The following is a 25,449-nucleotide window of genomic DNA, read 5'->3' on the forward strand; positions in this document are numbered from 1 at the left end:
TCAATGACATTATCCTGTACCCCGAGTGTCAGTGTCATTATCCTGTACCCCCAGTGTCAGCGTCATTATCCTGTACCCCGAGTGTCAGTGACATTATCCTGTACCCCGAGTGTCAGTGTCATTATCCTGTACCCCCAGTGTCAGCGTCATTATCCTGTACCCCGAGTGTCAGTGTCATTATCCTGTACCCCGAGTGTCAGTGACATTATCCTGTACCCCGAGTGTCAGTGTAATTATCCTGTACCCCGAGTGTCAGTGTAATTATCCTGTACCCCGAGTGTCAGCGTCATTATCCTGTACCCCAAGTGCCAGTGTCATTATCCTGTACCCCGAGTGTCAGTTATTATCCTGTACCCCAAGTGTCAGTGTCATTATCCTGTACCCTGAGTGTCAGTGTCATTATCCAGTACCCCGAGTGTCAGGGCCATTATCCTGTACCCCGAGTGTCAGCGTCATCATCCTGTACCCCGAGTGTCAGCGTCATTATCCTGTACCCCGAGTGTCAGCGTCATTATCCTGTACCCCAAGTGCCAGTGTCATTATCCTGTACCCCGAGTGTCAGTTATTATCCTGTACCCCAAGTGTCAGTGTCCTTATCCTGTACCCCCAGTGTTAGTGTCCTTATCCTGTACCCCGAGTGTCAGCGTCATTATCCTGTACCCCGAGTGTCAGTGACATTATCCTGTACCCCGAGTGTCAGTGTCATTATCCTGTACCCCCAGTGTCAGCGTCATTATCCTGTACCCCGAGTGTCAGTGTCATTATCCTGTACCCCGAGTGTCAGTGACATTATCCTGTACCCCGAGTGTCAGCGTCATTATCCTGTACCCCAAGTGCCAGTGTCATTATCCTGTACCCCGAGTGTCAGTTATTATCCTGTACCCCAAGTGTCAGTGTCCTTATCCTGTACCCCCAGTGTTAGTGTCCTTATCCTGTACCCTGAGTGTCAGCGTCATTATCCTGTACCCCGAGTGTCAGTGACAGTATCCTGTACCCCGAGTGTCAGTGTCATTATCCTGTACCCCCAGTGTCAGCGTCATTATCCTGTACCCCGAGTGTCAGTGTCATTATCCTGTACCCCGAGTGTCAGTGTCATTATCCTGTACCCCAAGTGTCAGTGTCATTATCCTGTACCCCAGTATCAGTGTCACTATCCTGTACCCCGAGTGTCAGAGTCATTATCCTGTACCCCGAGTGTCAGTGTAATTATCCTGTACCCCGAGTGTCAGTGTAATTATCCTGTACCCCGAGTGTCAGTGTCATTATCCAGTACCCCGAGTGTCAGGGCCATTATCCTGTACCCCGAGTGTCAGCGTCATCATCCTGTACCCCGAGTGTCAGCGTCATTATCCTGTACCCCGAGTGTCAGCGTCATTATCCTGTACCCCGAGTGTCAGTTATTATCCTGTACCCCAAGTGTCAGTGTCCTTATCCTGTACCCCCAGTGTTAGTGTCCTTATCCTGTACCCCGAGTGTCAGCGTCATTATCCTGTACCCCGAGTGTCAGTGACATTATCCTGTACCCCGAGTGTCAGTGTCATTATCCTGTACCCCGAGTGTGAGCATCATTATCCTGTACCCCGAGTGTCAGTGTCATTATCCTGTACCCCCAGTGTCAGCGTCATTATCCTGTACCCCGAGTGTCAGTGTCATTATCCTGTACCCCGAGTGTCAGTGTCATTATCCTGTACCCCGAGTGTCAGTGTCATTATCCTGTACCCCCAGTGTCAGCGTCATTATCCTGTACCCCGAGTGTCAGTGTCATTATCCTGTACCCCAAGTGTCAGTGTCATTATCCTGTACCCCGAGTGTCAGTGACATTATCCTGTACCCCAAGTGTCAGTGTCATTATCCTGTACCCCGAGTGTCAGTGTCATTATCCTGTACCCCCAGTGTCAGCGTCATTACCTTGTACCCCGAGTGTCAGTGTCATTATCCTGTACCCCGAGTGTCAGTGTCATTATCCTGCACCCCAAGTGTCAGCGTCCTTATCCTGTACCCCAAGTGTTAGTATAAGTAGAGATGAGCAAACCTGTTCGTAAAACGTTTGTTATTTTCAAATTCGGCATGAATGTAGCACATTCCGGTTTGTGTTTGCTTTCGCAAGCATTTTTACTCAAAGTCGGCAAAATTCAGTCACAGTTTGGTAAATCATCACGTTTCTGCTAATGCTTTTGTATTTCTTTGGCTAGGATAGTGGTGCTCAGCGGTGAGGATGGGTGGACATGTTTGATGAGGGGAGGGGGTGTGGAGAGGTTACAGGAGCATGTGGAGAGGTTAGAGGAGCATGTGGAGAGGGTACTGAGTGGCGCGCCCTTTTTTTCCCCCTTAATGTATGTATGTAGAATCCAGCAGCCAAGCAGGGTGTATAAACCATCCACATGACACCAGATCTTCTGTGATTGGCCGCTGAAGTCACATGTCCCTGGCCATATAAAAAGCGGACATCTTGTTTTGCAGGTGCCATTGTGTCAGTGTCACAGTGCAGAGAGGTCACTCCTGCGCTACAGCTGGTGCTGAAAGTGAACTTATCCTGTGTAAAATTGATCTTCCAGCATCGAAGTAGATTGTGCAAAAACTGTATTGCAGGACCTATTACCTACTCCAAATAGTTTGTGCTAAAATAGTGTTTCAATGGCAAATCAAGAGGCCATATTTTCACTTAAAAATCGTTAGGTATTACAGTGTTGTTCAGGCACACTATTTAAGAAAATACATAGTAGTTGTTCATTTAGTGACAGGTGACTGACAGCTGTGGGCCTAAGGTTGTAAAACAGCAAAGTATAAGAGGAGAAGGGAACATACAACATGAGCGGGGAAAAGTGGCATCGTGGAAGAATGGGGGAATAGGATTGGTACTTGATGTGTACGTGGGTTAGGTGTTAATATTAAGAAGAGATCAACTGAACAAACACCATCTTGTCCTATCCAAAGACCACTGACAACATCTATTACTGGACGGGCCACTCCACTCCTTTTCTTTGGCAGCCGCACAGCAGTAGGCCTTGTAGATGAGGCCAGAAAGAGCATGTGCTTTCCATGGATGTCAAGTGCTGTTTCAAGTGGCTTCTCCTCTTCTTCCTCCACCTCAACATCACACACAGTACAATCCTAAGAGGTGGCACCCCAATCACCCTTGTTTCCCCCACGTCAAAAATTTCCAAACGCCCAACTCACTGTGGGGAACCACAGATGGGCCATTCTGAATAGCTGTTCACACATTCTATTCAATGGGCATTAGAGGTCTGCCCAGAAGAATCACAGAATCCAGAGGAGGAAAGCAACTGCACCGATGCCCAAAATGCTCAAAATTTTTCATGTTGGATCCAGGGCCGGGTGAAGTAGGGTCTGAGCTGAATCCAGACCCTCATCACCAGATGTTAGCCACCAAGGGTGGAGGAAATCCTAATGAGACTCAGATACCAGAGGCGCACGTGGACTGTACTGTGGTGTCAGGGCAGGAAGAGGAGGAGGGTGACTCTCAGGGTGAGGAGTGTGAGAACAGAGAAGATGACAAAGAATTTGTAGATCCCACTTGGTGTGAACCCAGTGGAATGCAGAGGTGGAGGAGGAGGAAAATGAGGAGGTTATGTTGAGGCTTCCCACACACAGTGATGCAACCACAAGCACTGCATCTTCAGCCCCAACTCTGGCTGCGGCCAGCATTGGTCACAAGTGTGCAATTTGCATGGATGGGTCATCTACATGCTGGAGCACACTTTGAATAGTCTGCGTGAGGAGGTGATGGTCCCAGATGAAGAGTTAGAAGAGTTGGAAGCAGAGGAGGATGTGGAAGGGATAACAATATCTCAAATTTGCAGACTGTCACTGCACAGGTGGGTGCCATGGGAGGGTGGTTTACAATGATCAAGGGGGGTTCATGGTACCAGACAAACTGTTAGTGAAGATGCAGGAGCCGAGGACCAAATGGAGGACGAGGTGATGGACGCACAACAGTCAGGAGGTGAAGAGGATAATGATCCGCTGTCTGTTGTCCGTGGTTAGCAGGAGGAGATGGAGGAAGCAATCTTCAGTGTCACTCCGCCACCAACACAGCATGGACTTGGACCTCATGGAAGTGCCTGATACATGAGTGCCTTCTTGCTGCACTATCTTCAGTATGATGGGTTAGAAATAGTGCTGACTACTGGGTTGGTACTCTGTTAGATCCACGGTACAAGAGTAAATTTAGCCAGATCTACCACCCAAAAAAGGGATGCGCGCATGCTGGAATATCGAAACATGTATGTAGACAATCTTAAGAGCAGTTTTCTCCAAGACAGCAGTGAGGCACACTGTGTGCATCCCAGTTGTAGACGTCCAACCCAGGTTATTGTCAAGGGATCATTGCCAAAACATTAGCAGCAGCAGCCTAAGTTGCATAAGCAATTTCTGTGAGTAGTTTACCACATTTTTTACACCAGCCCATGTACCAGCAGAACAGAGTACAAGTCTGACACTTTGTGAACGACTGGAGAGGATAGTGCAGGAGTATCTCGAGATCAATATTAATTACATCAGGGATGGTTTGGATCCTGTTGCATTTGGTCTTCAAAAATGGAAGAGTGGCCTGAGCTCGGCTGTCATGACTTGGATGTTTTGTCGTGCCCTGCAGCCATCTCTCAGAACGTGTCTTCAGCGATGCTGGTGGTGCCCTGACAAATAAGCGCATCCGACTGTCCCCTGAAAGTGCAGACCACCTAACGTTCATCAAAATGGACAAGTCATGCATCTCCAATGACTTTTGCACCCCAGTCGCAGAACGGGTAGACTAGGCGATGGTGTAGTTTTTAGTGTTATGTATTGATCTTGCGTTATTGCAGTCTGTGCCATCTTTGTAGTATCTTCTGTGCCTGCTGTTGGTAGTGCTGCTGATAATACAAACAATTTTTTTAAATGTGGAGACTTCAAGTTGGGTCTCATCTGTTGGGTTGCCTGTGTAAGTAGTGCTACCAGACGGCAGGCCTGCATTTACTTTCAATCAACTATCTGTGTTACTTTCCTTACATTTTTCTACCAATATTACTGTATGAAACTGATGCTTTTGCCATCTGAGTGTGGCTGGAATAAAAAATAAAAATTGGAGGTGTTGCGTGAGGTATCAGGGCTTCCAGATAAGACTTACACCACTCTCTTAACCACCAGGTCCACATTGAAGCTTCAGTTCCAAGCTGTAAATACTGTGCCAGACCCTGATACCTCATGCATGACCCATGGCTGACTGCTGAAGTGCCATTTACAAATTTCTACTGTGGGGTCAATTTTAGCTATTTCGGAAGCTTTTTGCTACCCACTAAGGTGTTATGCATATGTTTGGTTTGATCTCCCATTGAATTTAATGGCCTTTGGGTACGTTCGTCGAACCATTCGTCGAACATGTTCGGTGAACATCTAATCGTTCGGCAAATCGAACCCAACCTGGAAAGGTTTGCTCATCTCTAATTATAATGTACCCTGAGCATTAGTGTCATCCTGTACCCAAAGTGTCAGCACCATTATCCTGTACCCCGAGTGTCATTGTGATTATCCTGTACCCTGAGTGTCAGCATCCTTGTTGCATACCCCAAGGTTCAGGGTCACAATCTTGTACCTCAATTGTCATTGTCTTTGCTGAAAACTAAATGTTTGTTTTGATCGTATATTTGTATATATCACAACTGTTTCTTATGTTTTGTAGATTAGTTTCTGCAGAAGCCAATTACAAGGAATAAATAGTCTGACTATAATGCATTCTGGCCTCCTGCCACCAGAGAGTACACTTGTCATGTAGAAAACCAGTCCAACCGCTGCTAGGCGGAACATGCCATAATGAGATGTAATAACCCCGCAGCCAAATAATTAATGCAGCTGACAGGTAATTTGTTTCCCAATACATCCCAGCTTATCTGCTGTCACTAAACACTGATCCTACTATTGGGGCCACAGGGTTATCAGGAGTGATTAACTCATGAATATTAATGAACTGGAAAGGACAAAAGAAGGTTGTGAAAAAAATACACAATTATTTTCATAAATTGGCATCCTGCAACAATCAGTGTTCTTAAGCACGTATTATAGTAGTTATATTCTTGTACATAGAGGGCAGTATTATAGCAGTTATATTCTTGTACATAGGAGCAGTATTATAGTAGTTATATTCTTGTACATAGGAGCAGTATTATAGTAGTTATATTCTTGTACATAGGAGCAGTATTATAGTACTTATATTCTTGTACATAGGGGCAGTATTATAGTAGTTATATTCTTGTATATAAGGGCAATATTATAGTAGTTATATTCTTGTACACAGGAAACAGTATTATAGTAGTTATATTCTTGTACACAGGAGCAGTATTATAGTAGTTATATTCTTATACATAGAGGCAGTATTATAGTAGTTATATTCTTGTAGATAGGAGCAGTATTATAGTAGTTATATTCTTGTACATAGGAGCAGTATTATAGTAGTTATATTCTTGTAGATAGGAGCAGTATTATAGTAGTTATATTCTTGTACATAGGGGCAGTATTATAGTAGTTATATTCTTGTACATAGGGGCAGTATTATAGTAGTTATATTCTTGTACATAGGAGCAGTATTATAGTAGTTATATTCTTGTACATAGGGGGAGTATTATAGTAGTTATATTCTTGTACATAGGAGCAGTATTATAGTAGTTATATTTTTGTACATAGGGGCAGTATTATAGTAGTTATATTCTTGTATATAAGGGCAATATTATAGTAGTTATATTCTTGTACACAGGAAACAGTATTATAGTACTTATATTCTTGTACATAAAATGCTACTAAAATCAAGCAGTGATAAAGCATAAATTAAGTTTAACATTGCACTTTATTACTTTATTGTAGTTATGTCATGTTCTGGGCTTGGAGACAGGACATAGATATTTTGTTTCATTCTCTGATTTTGTGTCTTTTTCGCTTTTTCCCTTGCCTATTATTTTGTCTCTATTTTTTTTTTAACTTCAGTTTTTCTTCCTTATGTGCCATCTATGTAGATATAGATGGTCATTCATTTCCAGCATTATTATGAAGCTTATACCTTCTGTGATATTTTTCGTCCTCGTTCCGTTTCCTTCTTTTCTTGGCAATAATTTCAGAATCTGTGACTCAGAGCCTTCCCTTCTGTGAAACCTCATTAGCTATTTTCGAGAGTCTCGCTCACCTGGATGCCTCATTACGCAATTTTATTCCCAAGAACCGACCCCTAATCAGCCCTGTGGGACACTGATCATCGTCAGTCCACCAGGGCGGCGACACATACGTTTTTATATTAATGCAGCCAGCTAATTGTGTATGGGTCAGCAGACAGTAGGGGGTTTATGGCAAAATGTCCCCTGAAAATTTGTATCTATCCTTGTTCTCCCAAGTGCTAACTTTAATATTTAAGTATTAGAAATCTTCACTAATAAAACATAAAATTCCATACAAGTATTCATGGATCTGTTACGAAACTAAGAGAGAACTTGGCAGAAAGAGTTATATTTCCCTACAGCACTTCCGGAGGTGAAATTGGGTACTACACAACTTATATAAAAATAAAAATAAAAAGACATGTTGGGTCTGTAGAAAAAGACATGTTCGTTAAATGCTCTAAATTCCACATAAACATTGAAAGCTGCTTTTATACAGGCTATTTAGACATTCATTATCCAAATCAGACTTACCCCTTAAACCCTGTGTAAACAATTGATTGTAAAAGTTTCAGCTAAAAATATATGTTAAGCGTCTGCACAATTTTTATCATATATATATGTATATATATATATATATATATATATATATATATTTATATATATATATATATATAATTTTCTACTTCTTACTTTTTAAAATTGAACTCAAATTGTTTTATTTTTTTTATTTATCCTTTACAATTTAAAAATACATTTCTTAACTTTTTTATTAATTCTTGATTAAAATCCCAATCTGCCTACTGAGCATAAAACAATGCTCCATCGCTTCATAGATAAAGCTTACCTGCTCCTCCAGCCCAGGACTGTGATCTACTCGGCACGGGCAGTGTTTATATAGGTTACCGGATCATAACCACTTAAGCTAATTTACATATATTAAAATATTTGCCCTGTCCGGTCCGGTGCACCGCCCTGCACAATTGTGAAAGACACATTCATCTCAGAGTGAGGAGACTGGCACAGAACCAACATGACGATTTATAGCAAGTGACAGGGAAAAAGATCTTATAATTCACATCCTTCTATGACATCTCTATAGAATTGTCTGTCACTGGATTGCAAAAGTCTTCACGCCCCATGTAAAAATATGTAGATGCCTCCATATCTACACATCTAAGATGGCAGCAAATTGTTTTACATTTCAGAAAATGTTGGGGTAGATGAACGATCATTGGTTCCCGTGGAAAACCAAGCGCATATCTGGACCCAGACCATCGAGGATGTCACCTGCCCCCATATGTAAAAGCAGAAATGGTTGTCACATTGCTTCACTTATAGAAATTAGATTAAACCAATATTTTTTTGTTTGTTTTAAAGGCTTAATCTTACAATGGAAAATTATTACAAAGCATGGTATCTGCATGACTATCATTAATATACACTATAAATCCAATGTAAAGTTTCTTTTTTGTACCTTTGTGTATTTTTTCATCTCCTTCTGCCCCTCTGTGAATCCAGCTTTGAGAGCAGAATGGGCTGTGTGCTTTTTTTTGGTTAAAACTACATTTCCCAGCTTCACCCTGCTTCTCCTCAGTGCTGCAGGCCTCTCACTCTTTTCTCCTGTTTGTTTCCTGATAGAGATAGATGAATCTCAACAGGGGCAATTTTTATTTACATGGTGGAGGTGACCATTGATATTTTTTAATATAGTGACTGCAATCCATGACGTGACCTATAGTCATTACTATTTACAAGCTCCACATTTCCTTAGGAGTTTAGGATGATCTTCACAGCATGATTCCGCTCTCACCTGCATGCATAGCAAAGCTGAGCACACATAAAATAGTTGAGTTTTGCTACAACAAGGTTGTCAGTCCAATGAGGATGCCATGAGAGAGTCTGGGGCATATTTTATTAACAGGGTTTTTCATGAATGAGACAGGATCATTAGGAGCAAATGTAGCTGGTATCAGTGGGATCTTCTGCATAGCAGAGCTGAGCTGTGCTACATTCCGGCTATCTTATGTTTTATTTGACAGGGTCAATAGGTGCAAATGCAGCTGGTATCAGAGGGACCTTCTGTATAGCATAGCTGAGCTGCTCTCAATCCCATTTGTAAGATGTTTGCTTTGCAAGAGTCATTAGGAGCTAATGCAGTTCATATCAGGGGGGTCATCACAGCTGAGTTGGGCTTCAACTTAGGGTACCGTCACACATTGAAATTTCCATCGCTACGACGTTACGATTCGTGATGTTCTAGCGATATCGTTACGATATCGCTGTGTCTGACACGCTACTGCGATCAGACACCCTGCTGAGAATCGTACGTCGTAGCAGATCGTTTGGAACTTTCTTTCGTCGCTTGATCACCCGCTGACATCGCTGGATCGTTGTGTGTGACAGCGATCCAGCGATGTCTTCGCTTGTAACCAGGGTAAACATCGGGTAACTAAGCGCAGGGCCGCGCTTAGTAACCCGATGTTTACCCTGGTTACAAGCGTAAACGTAAAAAAACAAACCGTGCATACTCACCCGTCGGTGTCCTTCAGGTCCCTTGCCGTCTGCTTCCTGCTCTGAGTGCCGGCCGGAAAGTGAGAGCAGATCACAGCGGTGCTGCGCTCTGCTCTCACTGTACAGCTGCACTCAGAGCAGGAAGCAGACGGCAAGGGACCTGAAGGACACCGACGAGTGAGTATGTACTGTTTGTTTTTTTACGTTTACGCTTGTAACCAGGGTAAACATCGGGTTACTAAGCGCGGCCCTGCGCTTAGTTACCCGATGTTTACCCTGGTTACCCGGGGACTTCGGCATCGCTCCAGCGCCGTGATTGCAACGTGTGACCGCAGTCTACGACGCTGGAGCGATATTCATACGACGCTGCGACGTCACGGATCGTGCCGTCGCAGCGATGAAAATTTCAATGTGTGACGGTACCCTAACAGTTACACTTGTGTGCAGGCTATTAGTGCAACCGTGGATTGTGGTCCCACTGTGCTCTGGACCGAGTGGAGCCTATAGGGGCATGACTAAGTGTCTCCCCAAGGCTGACCCTGAATGCATGGTAACTGACAGTGCCACCATCTGATGAGAGCCCCGGGAGGCGAGACCAGGTGCTACACCATGACTGACCTCAGTCACATGACAGTTGAGCCCTCAATGAGTTATGAAGGTGCTGCCGGACATGACTGCTACACAGACAGGCAGGTGTGGCGCCTACAGTGGGGGTAGAAGATCACTGCATGCTGTGAATCACAGATCGTCCCCTTAGCCTGTGTGTTTGGATCCCATATTAAATTAATTTGGTTTCTTTTGGTGCTGAAGAGGTTAAAGACCCTTCCTAAGCAGGTCAGAAACATCCAGCTTCATTTCAGCTACTTTTGATCTGGTCATTAACTCTTCCTATGAAACCTGGCCAGACCTTCTCTGTCCTGCCTGTAAAAGCTCTGTTTCCTTGCTCTTAGGAGAAGCTGTGCAGTATGCTAAAGCCTAAGTAGTTGAAGTTTAGAGTTGGAATTGTAGCGTTCTGTAGTTTGCTGTTGTACATGTGTGTTTATCTCCTTTTCCCATTTAGTTTATTCCTCCCAGTCCCTATCCTCCTTCCTTTTGTTGGTTAGTGCTTTTCTATGAGGGTGGTTTTCTGTTATCCCTGTTTTGTCTTTGGGTTTGGTTTACCTCTCATTTCTGTCTCATGCCTCATAGGGTGGGGGAGGGGACTGATTCGTTTTTTTACAGGAGCTAAGTAAGGTCAGAGACTCGGGCCTCTCTACCTTTTAAGAGTACCCCCCGGGACAGGAATAGTTGGGGTCCCAGCTCCAGGGATAGTTTGAGACCCCTCTTCCTTACCAAAGACCACCTCAGTGTGACAAGATCATAAAGAAGAAAATACATGAATGGTCAGGGTTGGTCAGAGCTGGAGATTATTAGCAGGTTTCCACTTGGGCTCAAAGGGGGTCCTGAGTGAGAAACCTCTATCCATGATCTCTATAACCCATTTGTGTATACTGTACAGATAAATCCAATAACTCATTGGTGACATTCTCTCTGTGATTGAAATAATTTTCCCCTGTTCTTCTATTCGAGACAGACCCCCATAACAACTTCTTCCATCCACATCCTGCTTCTGCAGAGCATAACCCAGAAATGTTTGGCTCATTGCTTTAACCCAATTGTAAATAAACAAAATAATGCCCCATACAAAAAATTATAATTACATCCGCTGTCATATTCCATTTTTTGGGCTCCCTACAAATAACACCCAACACTTTCTACCTACACATCATAATAATGCTCCCTCTATGCCACCACACGGTAGCAGTGCCCCTTTTTACCACCATGCAGAAGTCATGACTTAATTTCAATGTTCCACTTTACGGTTTGATGCAATATTTATGTCCCTCTTTATGAACCCATTCAATAACTATTTCTCCCTTTTCACCCCCATACAATAACTATGTCCCTATTTGCACCCTCATACAATAATTATGTTCCTATTTGCACCCCCATACAATAATTATGTCCCTATTTGCACCCTCATACAATAATCATGTCCCTATTTGCACCCTCATGCAATAATTATGCCCCTATATGCACCCCTTACAATTATGTCGCTGTTTTCACCTTCATACAATAATTATGACCCTACTTGCACCCTCATACAATAATTGTGTCCCTATTTTCACCCTCATACAATAATTATGCCCCTATTTGAACCCTCTTACAATTATTATGTCTCTATTTTCACCCTTGTACAATAATTATGTCCCTATTTGCACCCCATGCAACAATTATGTCCCTATTTGCACCCCCAAACAATAATTATGTTCCTATTTGCACCCTCATACAGTAATTAAGCCCCTATTTGCACCCCACAGAATAACTATGTCCCTATTTGCACCCTCATACAATAATTATGTTCATATTTGCACTCTCATACAATAATTGTGTCCCTATTTGCACCCTCTATATATATAATTGTCTAAGGGGTACTTCCGTCTTTCTGTCCTCAACTTCTGTAACGGAAATCCCACATCGCTGACTGGTCTCGCCAGCTGCCTGTCATGGCTGCCGCGACCAATCAGTGTCGGGCATAGTCCGATTAGTCCGTCCCTACTCCCCTGCAGTCAGTGCCCGGCACCTGCATACTCCCCTCCAGTCACCGCTCACACAGGGTTAATGCCAGCGGTAACGGACCGCGTTATGCTGCGGATAACGCACTCCGTTATCGCTGCTTTTAACCCTATGTGTCCCCAACTTTTTACTATTGATGCTGCCTATGCCTTAGAGACCGCTAAGTCATCTGGGTAATTTCGCAATGCATCCTGGGAACGAAAGGTGGCGGCAGCCGCGCGCGCATCACCAGAGCTTCGCTGGATCCCTACGGATGAGTATATAACTATTTTTTATTTTAATTATATTTTTTAACAGGGATATGGTGCCCACACTGCTGTATACTACGTGGGCTGTGTTATATACCGTGTGGCTGCTGTATACTACGTGGCCAGTGTTTTGTACTGCGTGGGCTGTGCTATATATTACTTGGGCAGTGTTATATACTGCGTGGCCTGTGTTATATACTACGTGGCCAGTGTTATATACTGCGTGGCTGCTATATACTGCGTGGGCTGTGTTATATAGTATGTGGGCTGTGTTATATACTGTTTGGGCTGTGCTATATATTACGTGGCCTGTGTTATATACTACGTGGCCAGTGTTATATACTGCGTGGTTGCTATATACTGCGTGGGCTGTGTTATATACTGTTTGGGCTGTGTTATATACTGCGTGGCCACTGTTATATATTGCGTGGCCTGTGTTAACGCATCAGGTATTCTACAATATGTATGTATGTATGTATATAGCAGCCACATAGTATATAGTACAGGCCACGTACTGTTTGTCTGCTATATACTACATGGCTCCTATATACTACGTGGCCTGTGCTATATATTATGTGGCTGCTATATACATACATACATACATATTCTAGAATACCTGATGCGTTAGAATCAGGCCACCATCTAGTCATACAACAATTATGCCCCTATTTTCACCCTCATACAATAATTATGTCCCTATTTGCACCCCATACAATAATTATGTCCCTATTTGCACCCCCAAACAATAATTATGCCCCTATTTGCACCCCATACAATAATCATGCCCCTATTTGCACCCCCTTACAATTATTACAGTTGTTGCCAAAAGTATTGACACCCCTGCAATTCTGTCAGATAATACTCAGTTTCTTCCTGAAGATAATTGCAATCACAAATTCTTTGGTATTATTATCTTCATTTAATTTGTCTTAAATGAAAAAACACAAAAGAGAATGAAGCAAAAAGCAAAACATTGATCATTTCACACAAAACTCCAAAAATGGGCCAGACAAAAGTATTGGCACCCTCAGCCTAATACTTGGTTGCACAACCTTTAGCCAAAATAACTGCGACCAACCGCTTCCGTTAACCATCAATGAGTTTCTTACAATGCTCTGCTGGAATTTTAGACCATTCTTCTTTGGCAAACTGCTCCAGGTCCCTGATATTTGAAGGGTGCCTTCTCCAAACTGCCATTTTTAGTTCTCTCCACAGGTGTTCTATGGGATTCAGGTCTGGACTCATTGCTGGCCACCTTAGAAGTTTCCAGTGCTTTCTCTCAAACCATTTTCTAGTGCTTTTTGAAGTGTGTTTTGGGTCATTGTCCTACTGGAAGACCCATGACCTCTGAGGGAGACTCAGCTTTCTCACACTGGGCCCTACATTATGCTGCAAAATTTGTTGGTGGTCTTCAGACTTCATAATGCCATGCACATGGTCAAGCAGTCCAGTGCCAGAGGCAGCAAAGCAACCACAAAACATCAGGGAACCTCCGCCATGTTTGACTGTAGGGACAGTGTTCTTTTCTTTGAATGCCTCTTTTTTTCTCCTGTAAACCCTATGTTGATGCCTTTGCCCAAAAAGTTCTCTCCACAGGTGTTCTATGGGATTCAGGTCTGGACTCATTGCTGGCCACCTTAGAAGTTTCCAGTGCTTTCTCTCAAACCATTTTCTAGTGCTTTTTGAAGTGTGTTTTGGGTCATTGTCCTACTGGAAGACCCATGACCTCTGAGGGAGACCCAGCTTTCTCACACTGGGCCCTACATTATGCTGCAAAATTTGTTGGTGGTCTTCAGACTTCATAATGCCATGCACATGGTCAAGCAGTCCAGTGCCAGAGGCAGCAAAGCAACCACAAAACATCAGGGAACCTCCGCCATGTTTGACTGTAGGGACAGTGTTCTTTTCTTTGAATGCCTCTTTTTTTCTCCTGTAAACCCTATGTTGAATGCCTTTGCCCAAAAAGCTCTACTTTTATCTCATCTGACCAGAGAACATTCTTCCAAAACATTTTAGGCTTTTTCAGGTAAGTTTTGGCAAACTCCAGCCTGGCTTTTTTATGTCTCGGGGTAAGAAGTGGGGTCTTCCTGGGTCTCCTACCGTACAGTCTCTTTTCATTCAGACGCCGACGGATAGTACGGGTTGACACTGTTGTACCCTCGGACTGCAGGGCAGCTTGAACTTGTTTGGATGTTAGTCGAGGTTCTTTATCCAACATCTGCACAATCTTGCGTTGAAATCTCTTGTCAATTTTTCTTTTCCGTCCACATCTAGGGAGGTTAGCCACAGTGCCATGGGCTTTAAACTCCTTGATGACACTGCACACGGTAGACACAGGAACATTCAGGTCTTTGGAGATAGACTTGTAGCCTTGAGATTGCTAATGCGTCCTCACAATTTGGTTTCTCAAGTCCTCAGACAGTTATTTAGTCTTCTTTCTTTTCTCCATGCTCAATGTGGTACACAGAAGGACACAGGACAGAGGTTGAGTCAACTTTAATCCATGTCAACAGGCTGCAACTGTGATTTAGTTATTGCCAACACCTGTTAGGTGTCACAGGTAAGTTACAGGTGCTGTTAATTACACAAATTAGAGAAGCATCACATGATTTTTCGAACAGTGCCAATACTTTTGTCCACCCCCTTTTTTATGTTTGGTGTGGAATTATATCCAATTTGGCTTTAGGACAATTCTTTTTGTGTTTTTTCATTTAAGACAAATTAAATGAAGATAATAATACCAAAGAATTTGTGTTTGCAATCATTTTCAGGAAGAAACTGAATATTATCTGACAGAATTGCAGGGGTGTCAATACTTTTGGCCACAACTGTATGTCTCTATTTTCACGCTCATACAATAATTATGTCCCTATTTGCACCCCATACAATAATTCTGCCCCTATTTGCACCCCCAAACAATAATTATGTTCCTATTTGCACCCTCATACAATAATTGTGCCCATATTTGCACCCTCATACAATAATTATGTCCCTATTTGCACCCCCTTACAATTATTATGTCTTTATTTGCACCCTCATACAATAATTATGTCCCCATTTGCACCCTTATATAATAATAAAGTCCCTCTTTCATGCCCGGTACAATAATTAGGTTCTTCTTTGCATCCCTATACAATAATGATGCCCCATTTGCAGATATAATATTAATGCCCCTTTTGCCCCATCACACTTGTGATACCCTTCTCTGTGTCCCCTGATGCTCTGATTTTCAATTAAAATATAAATCAGACTCTTCTTCTTTTCCTGCATCCTAAGGCCATGCATAGATGATTCGATGTCTGACATTCTGAACTTTCCGAGCACTAATAAGTTCAAGCTTTAAGCAACTTGTGACTTTAAAGATGCAGACACAGATAAAAGCAGTGCCTGTCTGGGGGTCTGTGTGTGCCCCCTGTCCATAAAAGCAGTGCCTGTCTGGGGGTCTGTGTGTGCCCCCTGTCCTCCTTTACTAGGTCGCAGTGGCATTTCCTACTACCTGTGGTCAGGTAATGTACCTTCTACAACAATTGGGCAGAGGCACAGCCGACTGCTGACGTTCTTTCAGAATTATTTCCTCATTCTCCGCTCTGGGATTTCCCTGAATCAAACTCATTAAATCCAGACTTCACCCATCTTGGCGCCGGCATGGAGAGATCAATAGTTTCTTCTTCTTCTTGAATTTTGCATTATTAATATGAGAACAATATCTGGAAGACCAATTGTCGCACGGAGTCAGTGCAGTGTTACAGTGGGAGCGATGGACAGCACATGGTTCATTGTCACCTGGTAATTACCGTACTTATTTTAATTGATAGGTTATTATGATGACATAGATAGGGGACTGACACCTAGCACGGAAACCAATCAGCTAAAATCTGCACTGGGAGCCGTCGGATATAAGCAATGGAGAAGTGGAAACTGAAGTGATACAGGGACAAAAATCAGGATGTGTTATCTGCACTGCTGTCTAGGAATGGTTAAAGATGAAAATGCTTTATTGTGATGCATAAAAACCAATGCGTTCCTGAGTCAGATGGACCGGTTGTGACAGAAGACAGGTGGATCAGAAAAAACAGGGACAGCGGTGTATGCAGGATTGCAGAGAGACAAAGGGAATTGGTAGCACACATGAAGCTGAGCCACGTGTGCGGATACACGAGGAAAGAGTACCTGCATAGAAATCTGGTATCTTCCAGCAGTGCAAAGTTTAATCACAGGAACAATAGTGTAGTGAATGCAGTTGCAGCAAGACAATGGTTAATCAGAGCAATAACATAGAAGTAAATGCAGTCTTGTTTCTTCCAGCAGGGCAATGGTTAATCACTGGAATACCAGTTTAGTAAATGCAGTCTGGTATCTTCCAGCGGTGCAAAGTTTAATCACAGGAACAATAGTGTAGTGAATACAGTTGCAGCAAGACAATGGTTAATCACAGTAATAACAGACAAGTAAGTGCAGTCTGTAATCTTCCAGGAGGGCAATGTTTAATCACTGGAATAGCAGAGTAATAACTGCAATCTGGAATCTTCTAGCAGGGCCACGGTTCATCGCCAGAGTAATAGTTTAGTAAATGCAGCCTGGAATCTTCCAGTAGGGCAATGGTTAATCATTGGAATACCAAAGCAATAAATATAGCCTGGTATATTCTAGCAGGGAATGGTGAATCACAGGGCTAACAGTAATTTTTACCAGGGGTGCCCAAACTAATATATACCACTGTATTACTCCAGACTCTTCCTTACACAGGAGCGCTCGTTTGGCCGAGCACACTCGTTTTCTATGTGAGAAAGCTGCTGCTGGACTCCAATGATGGTGGCTTAGGCCTCTTTCACACTTCTGTCTTTTCAGATCCATTGCAATGCATCGTTTTGGGAAAAAAAAGGATCCTGCAAATGTGCCCGCAGGCTGCGTTTTTTTTCCCATAGACTTGTATTTTGGTGGACCGTCGTCTGGAAAAAAGTTCAATGTAACGTTTTTTGTCTGTGTCAGGAAAACGTGTCACGGCGGATCCTGCGGCGTACGTCGTTGACTAGTATGGAAGCCTATGGATGCAGGATCCATCGTGACACGTCGTATGATGGAATCCAGCCCTGGAATCCATTTTTTTACACTGAGCATGCTCAGAATCAGACCAATTGTAGCCAACTGGTCAGACAGGCCCCAAATCTATATAAACCTGGCCTGGGGTGTCACCCCCAAATGTGCCAGCAAGACTCCTGCCAGCCTGATGACAGCCAGCCAGTCAATATATTGTTTCCCTTATTTTCCAGCAGCCAATCACATTTGGGAGACTCCCATTTTTAGGCATGGAAAACGGATCGGTCAAAAAACGGATGAAACGGATGGTAAAAACGGACAAAACGGATGCAACGGATCCAGTTTTTCGACTGAACCGTCTAGCAGATCCGTCGAAATACTGAATGCGTTGCATCCGTTTTTCATTATTTTTGACGCATCCGTCGATACGTCGCGCTGATGCATTGTGACGGATTAAAAAAACAGAAGTGTGAAAGTAGTCTTATCTCTCAGAGAACAAAAGAATCAACAATCTGAAATCAGACATGCCAAATTCTTATCTCCCCCAACAATCATCTGACAGGGGACCCCATACACATTAGACATGTGGCTGAACCCACCGGTTCAGCCAACGTTAATCTAAAAAGTATGGTGACCTAAGAAGGCCATAGAGGAGGATCACAAGACAATGCAAAGGTGGGATGAGTATTGGGAGGGCCCCGACAAGGTATACATGTAGTAGTTTATTGCTATTTCAGCCTTATAAACCAGCAATACGTGGATTTGTGGACAGCCAATTTTCTGACTTTGCTCCAAATCCCAAAATTTGTCCGCATCTCAATCCAATTTTTTAGAGGGAAGTTCATTGTCAAATGAGGCTGAATGAAAAAAGAAACTTGATTGATTCTCTTATTTTTTTTTATATCTGAAACTTTAGTAAAGAACATGTTGTGGAGTTTCTTGAAAGACTGGATATTCTGGAGAGAGATGATCAGATACAGTAAGCTACAAGGAAATAAAACAAACTCTACAAGCAGATGACAGAGAATTTAATACCAGGGCATTTAAATGTCTATTTACAATTGGATGTCCCTGTCATGTATTACATCAAGCCCCAATCAGTCATCCGATATGACTATTAATTACTCTCTTTTATTCTTTTATACATTGAAATAGTGTTTGCTTTTTGCAGCTGCTGCCTGACATTGAGCTCTACTCTTTAAATCATGTAACCAGAATACTCAATTGTTCTCGTGCTCTATTTGCCACAGTTTATGGTGGTTAGATACCTGTTCCTGCATCCCTTCCTTATACATGCATGCACTCATTTCATTCGAGTTGTCATATGTTCCTAATAGGGAAAGTGGAATAAGTCGATGTCAGTTACCTTTTATTTCCATTTAAGAACAAATAATTGGACATGTTGGAATTAAACATGTCCGATCTATCTTTCCCTAATTTTTGCCATTAGGGCATAGCCTCAACAACCCCAACCTTCCTTTAGTATATGCTGTACATAGTTAATGAAAGTTTATAGGCAAGCTTAACATGCATGAGAGTTGTTCTTTAGCTGTTGTAAGGTTGCAGCTGGACAAGTCCTGGATGGAGTGTATGTGTCACTGAGGTGCCTAGCCTCGGTGATGTGAAACTCAGATAGTGGTGAGAGGTTTGTATTGGGCTCAGATTTTGGGTCCAGGTTTTAGGAATGACTACTAAAGCTAGGTGGGAGTGGCTGTTCACCTACCTCCAATTACTGGACTTGGAATGGCTTATTTAAAGAGACTAAGGGTACCGTCTCACAGTGGCACTTTTGTCGCTACGACGGTACGATCCGTGACGTTTCAGCGATATCCATACGATATCGCTGTGTCTGACAAGCAGCAGCGATCGGGGACCCCGCTGAGAATCGTACGTCGTAGCAGATCGTTTGGAACTTTATTTCGTCGCTGGATCTCCCGCTGTCATCGCTGGATCGGTGTGTGTGACACCGATCCAACGATGCATTCGCTTGTAACCAGGGTAAACATCGGGTTACTAAGCGCAGGGCCGCGCTTAGTAACCCGATGTTTACCCTGGTTACCATCGTAAATGTAAAAAAAAAAAAAACGTACATACTCACATTCCGGTGTCCGTCAGGTCCCTAGCCGTCTGCTTCCCGCACTGACTGACTGCTGGCCGGAAAGTAAAAGCAGAGCACAGCGGTGACGTCACCACTGTGCTCTGCTTTCACTTTACGGCCGGCACTCAGTCAGTGCGGGAAGCAGACGGCTAGGGACCTGACGGACACCGGAATGTGAGTATGTACGTTTTGTTTTTTTTTACATTTACGATGGTAACCAGGGTAAACATCGGGTTACTAAGCGCGGCCCTGCGCTTAGTAACCCGATGTTTACCCTGGTTACCCGGGGACTTTGGCATCGTTGGTCGCTGGAGAGCTGTCTGTGTGACAGCTCCCCAGCGACCACACAAAGACTTACCAACGATCACGGCCAGGTCGTATCGCTGGTCGTGATCGTTGGTAAATCGTTTTGTGTAACGGTGCCCTAAGTATTAGACACTTACCTGAACCGTGAGCCAGTGCTATCATATGGACTGTTTATTTTATGCTTGCTTTTTGGGTTACACCTTTTGGCTGGATGGAAAGACTGCTTTACATCCTGTTGGAGGATTATGGACTCAATAAATATTCCTGTTTGCACAACAAACTGCTGCCAACTAAAGAGCTAAATTCCTACAACGTGTATTGGCTAAGATCAAATGTTTTAATAATGGAGCATGCACACATACGATTGGGTCCATACGACCACAAGAATAATGTCCCTTGACAAATTTGTGTAAATGTTGACTTCTGAGACTAAAATTGTCTTTGTCGGTCTTCTGTAAGACTAGTTCCACTAGTTTAGTATCTTCTCTGATGGCAAACAAAAATCAATTAGGATTACCCAATGGCTCAGTGCTGAGGGCATTAATAAAGGTCACTCACTATCATGCTATCATTTACTCTTAAGACTCGGTCATCAATCAAAATTACCCATTGTTCTAGACTTGAATATTCGCCAATGTTCTTAAATATCCATGAATTGGTACACACCAGCCTAACGCATCGATGGCGTGACTAATGTAATGTATATGTTTCTATAGGGAACTTGGCTCAATGTATTAGAAATGTAACACAAACCATTATAAAAACACATTGATCTGATTCAACCAAGGTGAATATAGTCAGCATTTTTTTATTTTATGATCTGTTAACGATTAGTAGTGTAAGTATAGTGTAGGCATTAAAATACTTCCAGATCGTCATCTTCTGCCGTTTCCAGCGTTGCTCCAGTCCTCTCATGCATCACGTGACTGACACACTTTCTTGGTGGCTCACACAGTGGGCCATTAGTAATTACCTTAATGTTATTCTATGAGAGCTTTGCCCTGAATCTCATAGACTTACATTCAGAAAGTGACTTCCAGTCCAAATAGAAGACACTGTACGAGCCGGCTGGTTACAACTGCGGTCACACGATCTAGGAGAGGATTGGAGCAATGCTGGAAACTGCAGAAGACTGTAATACTATTGTAGGAACTCGAGGATTCTGGTAGCGTGGGGCAATGAACAGACAGAGACGTGTTTCTTTAGTGCAAATAGTGTATTTGTACAACAGCAATAATACCCAAAACAATATATTGATAACCCGCAATGAAACAAGTCCTTGAAACATTTACAGCAAATCGTCAGAGTTCTTAAAGCAGAGTCCTCGGCAAGGTGATCAAAAGGTGAGTGTGACAGGTGACATGGTGCAGATCCAAAACACTGTCGGTGCAGAAAGAGTCAAATCCAGGTATGTAGTAAACACAGGGATGTCCAGAATAAGTCCTCAGGTTAATCTCAGGTGTGGCATGAACACGGGTAAGTCCAGAAACTAATTCATATTAAAGTATTATTCTGGTGTTGTTTCCAACAGCTCCCATCGGGGGGAGTAAATGAAGGATTAAGTAGCAAAACACAGTCCAGCAACTTAGTTCAAAAACACAGTTCAGAAACAGAGTTCTTACCAGGAGGAGTGAACCAAGGGTTAAGTTCCAAAGTCAACAGACTAACGATAACTTAGAGAGTGTAGCTTACATACGCAGATGGAGCGCCCCCACACCGCCGCAGGGCCGAGGGGTACCCGGAGCCGGGCCTCTGAGTTATCAGTTCGGGGGTTGTCACGGTGGCTAGACCCGGTCCGTGGCCCTGTCTGTCAGTGGGGGACGTCCGGTGCAATAAGTGGTGTTGTAACGGTGCAGTTGTGGGGTGCAGGTCGCGGTAAATAACGAGGACACCAGGTTGCAGTCTCTTTACCTCTTTACTGGAGATCTCTGAGTCCTCAGTCCAGAATACGGTTCACCAGGCTGCGCAAGTCCGGCCGGTCCAATGGCACCTCCAGAGTTCACTTCACAGGTGGAAATCGGTGCCTTCCTTCTTAGCGCTATGTGTTGTAGTCCTTCCCTGCTGTGCTTACGGAAAGTACCCCACAACCGTTGTGTCTGTTTCTTAAGTTCCCTCACAACTCGATTAAATGATGTTCTTCTAATCTTCCGTCCCTTCCTGATGTTACAGTTGGAACGGCACCCGTTTGTCGGATAGGCCTGGAGTTCTTCCGGGACCCTAGAGACGCCCCTCTCCCGCAATTGCCTCCCAAGACTTCATAGGTGATATGTGTTAGACAGCCCGCCTTAAACTGACTGTCCTGCCGCTGTTTAGAGTATTGCTTGAAGCTGAATGTTATAATACTCCCTCGGCGTTCCGGCCACCGGTAGTGCGCCTCAGTAGGGTGTTGCTCCGGTCTTACAGCACGACCCCTACTGGAATTCTCCTATCGCTTGATCTCGTTTCTCACTCAGCACAATCTATCTCGTTTCTAGTCCTTTCTTGGGCCCCGCCGCTTCCCGGAGCTGGCGCGGACCCGTTACGTTCTTTCCAATGCCAAGCCTCTGTCAGGATCCCACCCCTGACAGAGACCCTACTGTCTCTTCCTCCACAACACCCTCTGCCACTAGGTGTTGCTTCGTCCAATCCAGTCAGCTTTCTGATCTAACTTCCTGCCTGACCCCCGGTTTACCCACTATGGTGGGGAGTGGCCTAATGAATAGCACCCTTAGCTCCCCCCGGAGGCCCTGCTGTGAAATGTATTGGTGTCTGTGATACCTGATCAGATGAACTCCTTCAGTGCCATCGGACGCACCATGGCTCCCCATAGTGGCGGAGCCACAGTACTGCAACGACCAGGACTCTGGGGCGCTGCACTCCCCCCTGGTTAAACACAGTACTCCGGGACTGGGAAGAAAACAACAATGCAAGTTAGCAAAAAGACATACAATTTTGTTGAGTGTAATAACAATAAGCATATTTGAACAGGCTTCCCTTTATGGGAGGTAAGGACACTTGAACGTTACAAACATGGCAAAAATATCATAGCAACATGCTATAATTAGCTTTTCTTACCCAACCGGGTATTCTACTTAGTGCAAACATTATTAACCAATAATTTAACTTTGCCTTTAAGGACATACACTCTTAATCCACTAAAGACCTTCCTATAATCACATTATAAGGTATTTTAACTTTTTCATTCTCCTACTTTGGATCTGCAGGACCGCCTGTCCTATCGGCACCAGACCTACTGCCTCTCCTTTCTGTTACAGGACCGCCCCGTTCAGCCAGGGCCTACTGCCTTTTCAACTACTATACACAGTATAGAACATAACTTTTCTTTCAGTTTGAGAACACTGAGCCGGCTCTACTTGGCTCCTATAAGGACTCACCCACTAACCCTTACAGGTTCACTTTCTGTCCTTAGTAACACATTACTAACTTTCGATGGGGAACGCAGGGTTTACCTTCTATCCCCCCCCCTTTTCTTATCAACATTATCAACTATCTTCTTTTCACAACATTAAACTTTCTCATTTCTTCCTTCTACTTTTTCTTTCAGAGAACATTATCAATATTTCTTCACATTTAACCAGTTAAACACATATAACTTTTCTCATATAAACATTATCATCATTTCCTTCGGTCAAGACATTATTGCTACTCATCTTAAGCAATATTACTATCGAAGCATAACAAATGAACATCCCCTTTAAGAGAAGACCAAGTCTCTGTGAGGTAGCACATCTTCTCAAGCTACCAGTCCATACTTATCAAAGGTTCCAGTACGGTGTCTTCGCAAAGAGTCCTTGTTTAAGTAAAACCAGTAGGGAGCGCCTTTAATAAGGTGCAAACTATATACAAAGAAGTTCTGATCATGCACTGTTCATGATTTCTCAGGTTTTTTTTTTAAAACTTGTGCAATACTTTTGAAAACAAAAAACAAACAAACAAAACAATAGGGATCCCAGGTCCGTAGAAGGATCCCCTTAAGAGTTTACCCTGAACGGGTGTTAGCAGTCATAAAGGCAATAAAATAGTAACTATTTACAAATAAAAGAAGTACAGTAAAATCTTACTGTGGTGAAGCGGAAGGTGGTCTCCTATCCGGTCTCACCAGGCCAACAGCTCGCACTGGTGAGCCAGGACGCGGTTCTGGTCCCAGCAACGCTAAGATCCCTCGCCGGGAGGCCCTTCTTGCTGGCAGGCGCACACGTTCCTCCGGGGCACGGCGAGGCCGGGCTTCTCGAGGTTCCGCGGGGCCGGGCTCTGCTGCTTTCCCCACGGGAGCATCTTCTTCCGGTTTTCCGGCAGCAGCCTGGAGGGCAATGCATCGCTGCACGCCTCGCGCCATCCAGCCAGCCTCTCCCGTAGCCCTCCTCCATCGGGTGTAAGTCACCGCATCACCGGGTTCCAGATCGCGGGGAAATCTTCCGCTGCAGGGCTCCACCTCTTCCCGATCCACGTGGATTTGTAGCGGCTCCCCGATTTCCTGGATAACCCCGCGTCCGTATTGGGGGTTAAAAGAAATCACGACCCCCCAGTGGGATGAGGGAACCTCCGCAGTGGGGGTCAGGTCCACCTGCACGGCCGGCCGAGGTCGGGTTCGCCATGCAGCCATCAAGCGCCGCAGGTGTTCGGCCTCTGGCGTGATCTTTAGGCCCGATGCCTGCGGCGTACCTTCAGCCGCGGCCAGGTTGGGAGAAGCAGGGGGCACTGGAACCAGGCAGATCTCTGTGGGCTGGCCCAGCCTAGCAGTCACGCGGGCATCGGCCTCCAGGCGAGCAGCAATTTGCCGGGCCTCTGCCGCGGCCATGCTTTCTTCCGACGGCGGCCGGGGAGGTCGGCCCATCGTTGGTCCTGCTAGGGTCAGTCCCCTCAGCGACGGCGTACCCGGAGCTACATTGGACTGTCCGACCTCTCTCCGCGCCCGATCCTTCTCATGCGGGGCTTCTGGCGTGGCCATCTTGGTCTCTTCTCCCGCGTCTTCTTCCCGCGGTCTCTTCCGTGGGCGGCCCCGTCCCCATGGTCTCCACCCTCCGACCAGAATCAGGAGGCGGACCTCAGCTGTTGACGGACACGTCCTCAGGACACAGAAATATTTGGACTGGGCGGCCATTGTTGTTCGCGCTCTCCAGATTGTCTACGCCCACCTCACGCCCCTCTTCTCTTCCTGCGCTCCCCTCAGCGCTGTAATGGCGGCGGATTTTGGCGGCAAATGACACGGCACACAGTCTTTGTAATAAAGTACAGTCAAAGCACGGTAAATCACAGTTCCAAGGCACACATGACCTGATTCCTCAGGCTTAAGTAGATCCTGTTCGTGACGCCAAGTTTGGAGCGCCCCCACACCGCCGCAGGGCCGAGGGGTACCCGGAGCCGGGCCTCTGAGTTATCAGTTCGGGGGTTGTCACGGTGGCTAGACCCGGTCCGTGGCCCTGTCTGTCAGTGGGGGACGTCCGGTGCAATAAGTGGTGTTGTAACGGTGCAGTTGTGGGGTGCAGGTCGCGGT

At 44.5% G+C, this 25,449-nt stretch overlaps 1 protein-coding gene across 1 annotated transcript in view; it reads right to left on the reverse strand.

The window, feature by feature from the left end:
* The window catches only part of LOC143767808 (IgGFc-binding protein-like), a 39,737-nt gene extending 14,834 nt beyond the window's left edge, over positions 1-24,903 (reverse strand). Inside the window, exon 1 of the mRNA XM_077256329.1 lies at positions 24,831-24,903. Within this exon, the coding sequence (XP_077112444.1) occupies positions 24,831-24,903 (73 nt within the window). The remainder of the gene's footprint in view (positions 1-24,830) is intronic.
* Between the last annotated feature and the right edge of the window lie 546 nt (positions 24,904-25,449).

This window comes from Ranitomeya variabilis, chromosome 4, assembly GCF_051348905.1.
Source record: "Ranitomeya variabilis isolate aRanVar5 chromosome 4, aRanVar5.hap1, whole genome shotgun sequence".
Taxonomy (NCBI): Eukaryota; Metazoa; Chordata; class Amphibia; order Anura; family Dendrobatidae; genus Ranitomeya; species Ranitomeya variabilis.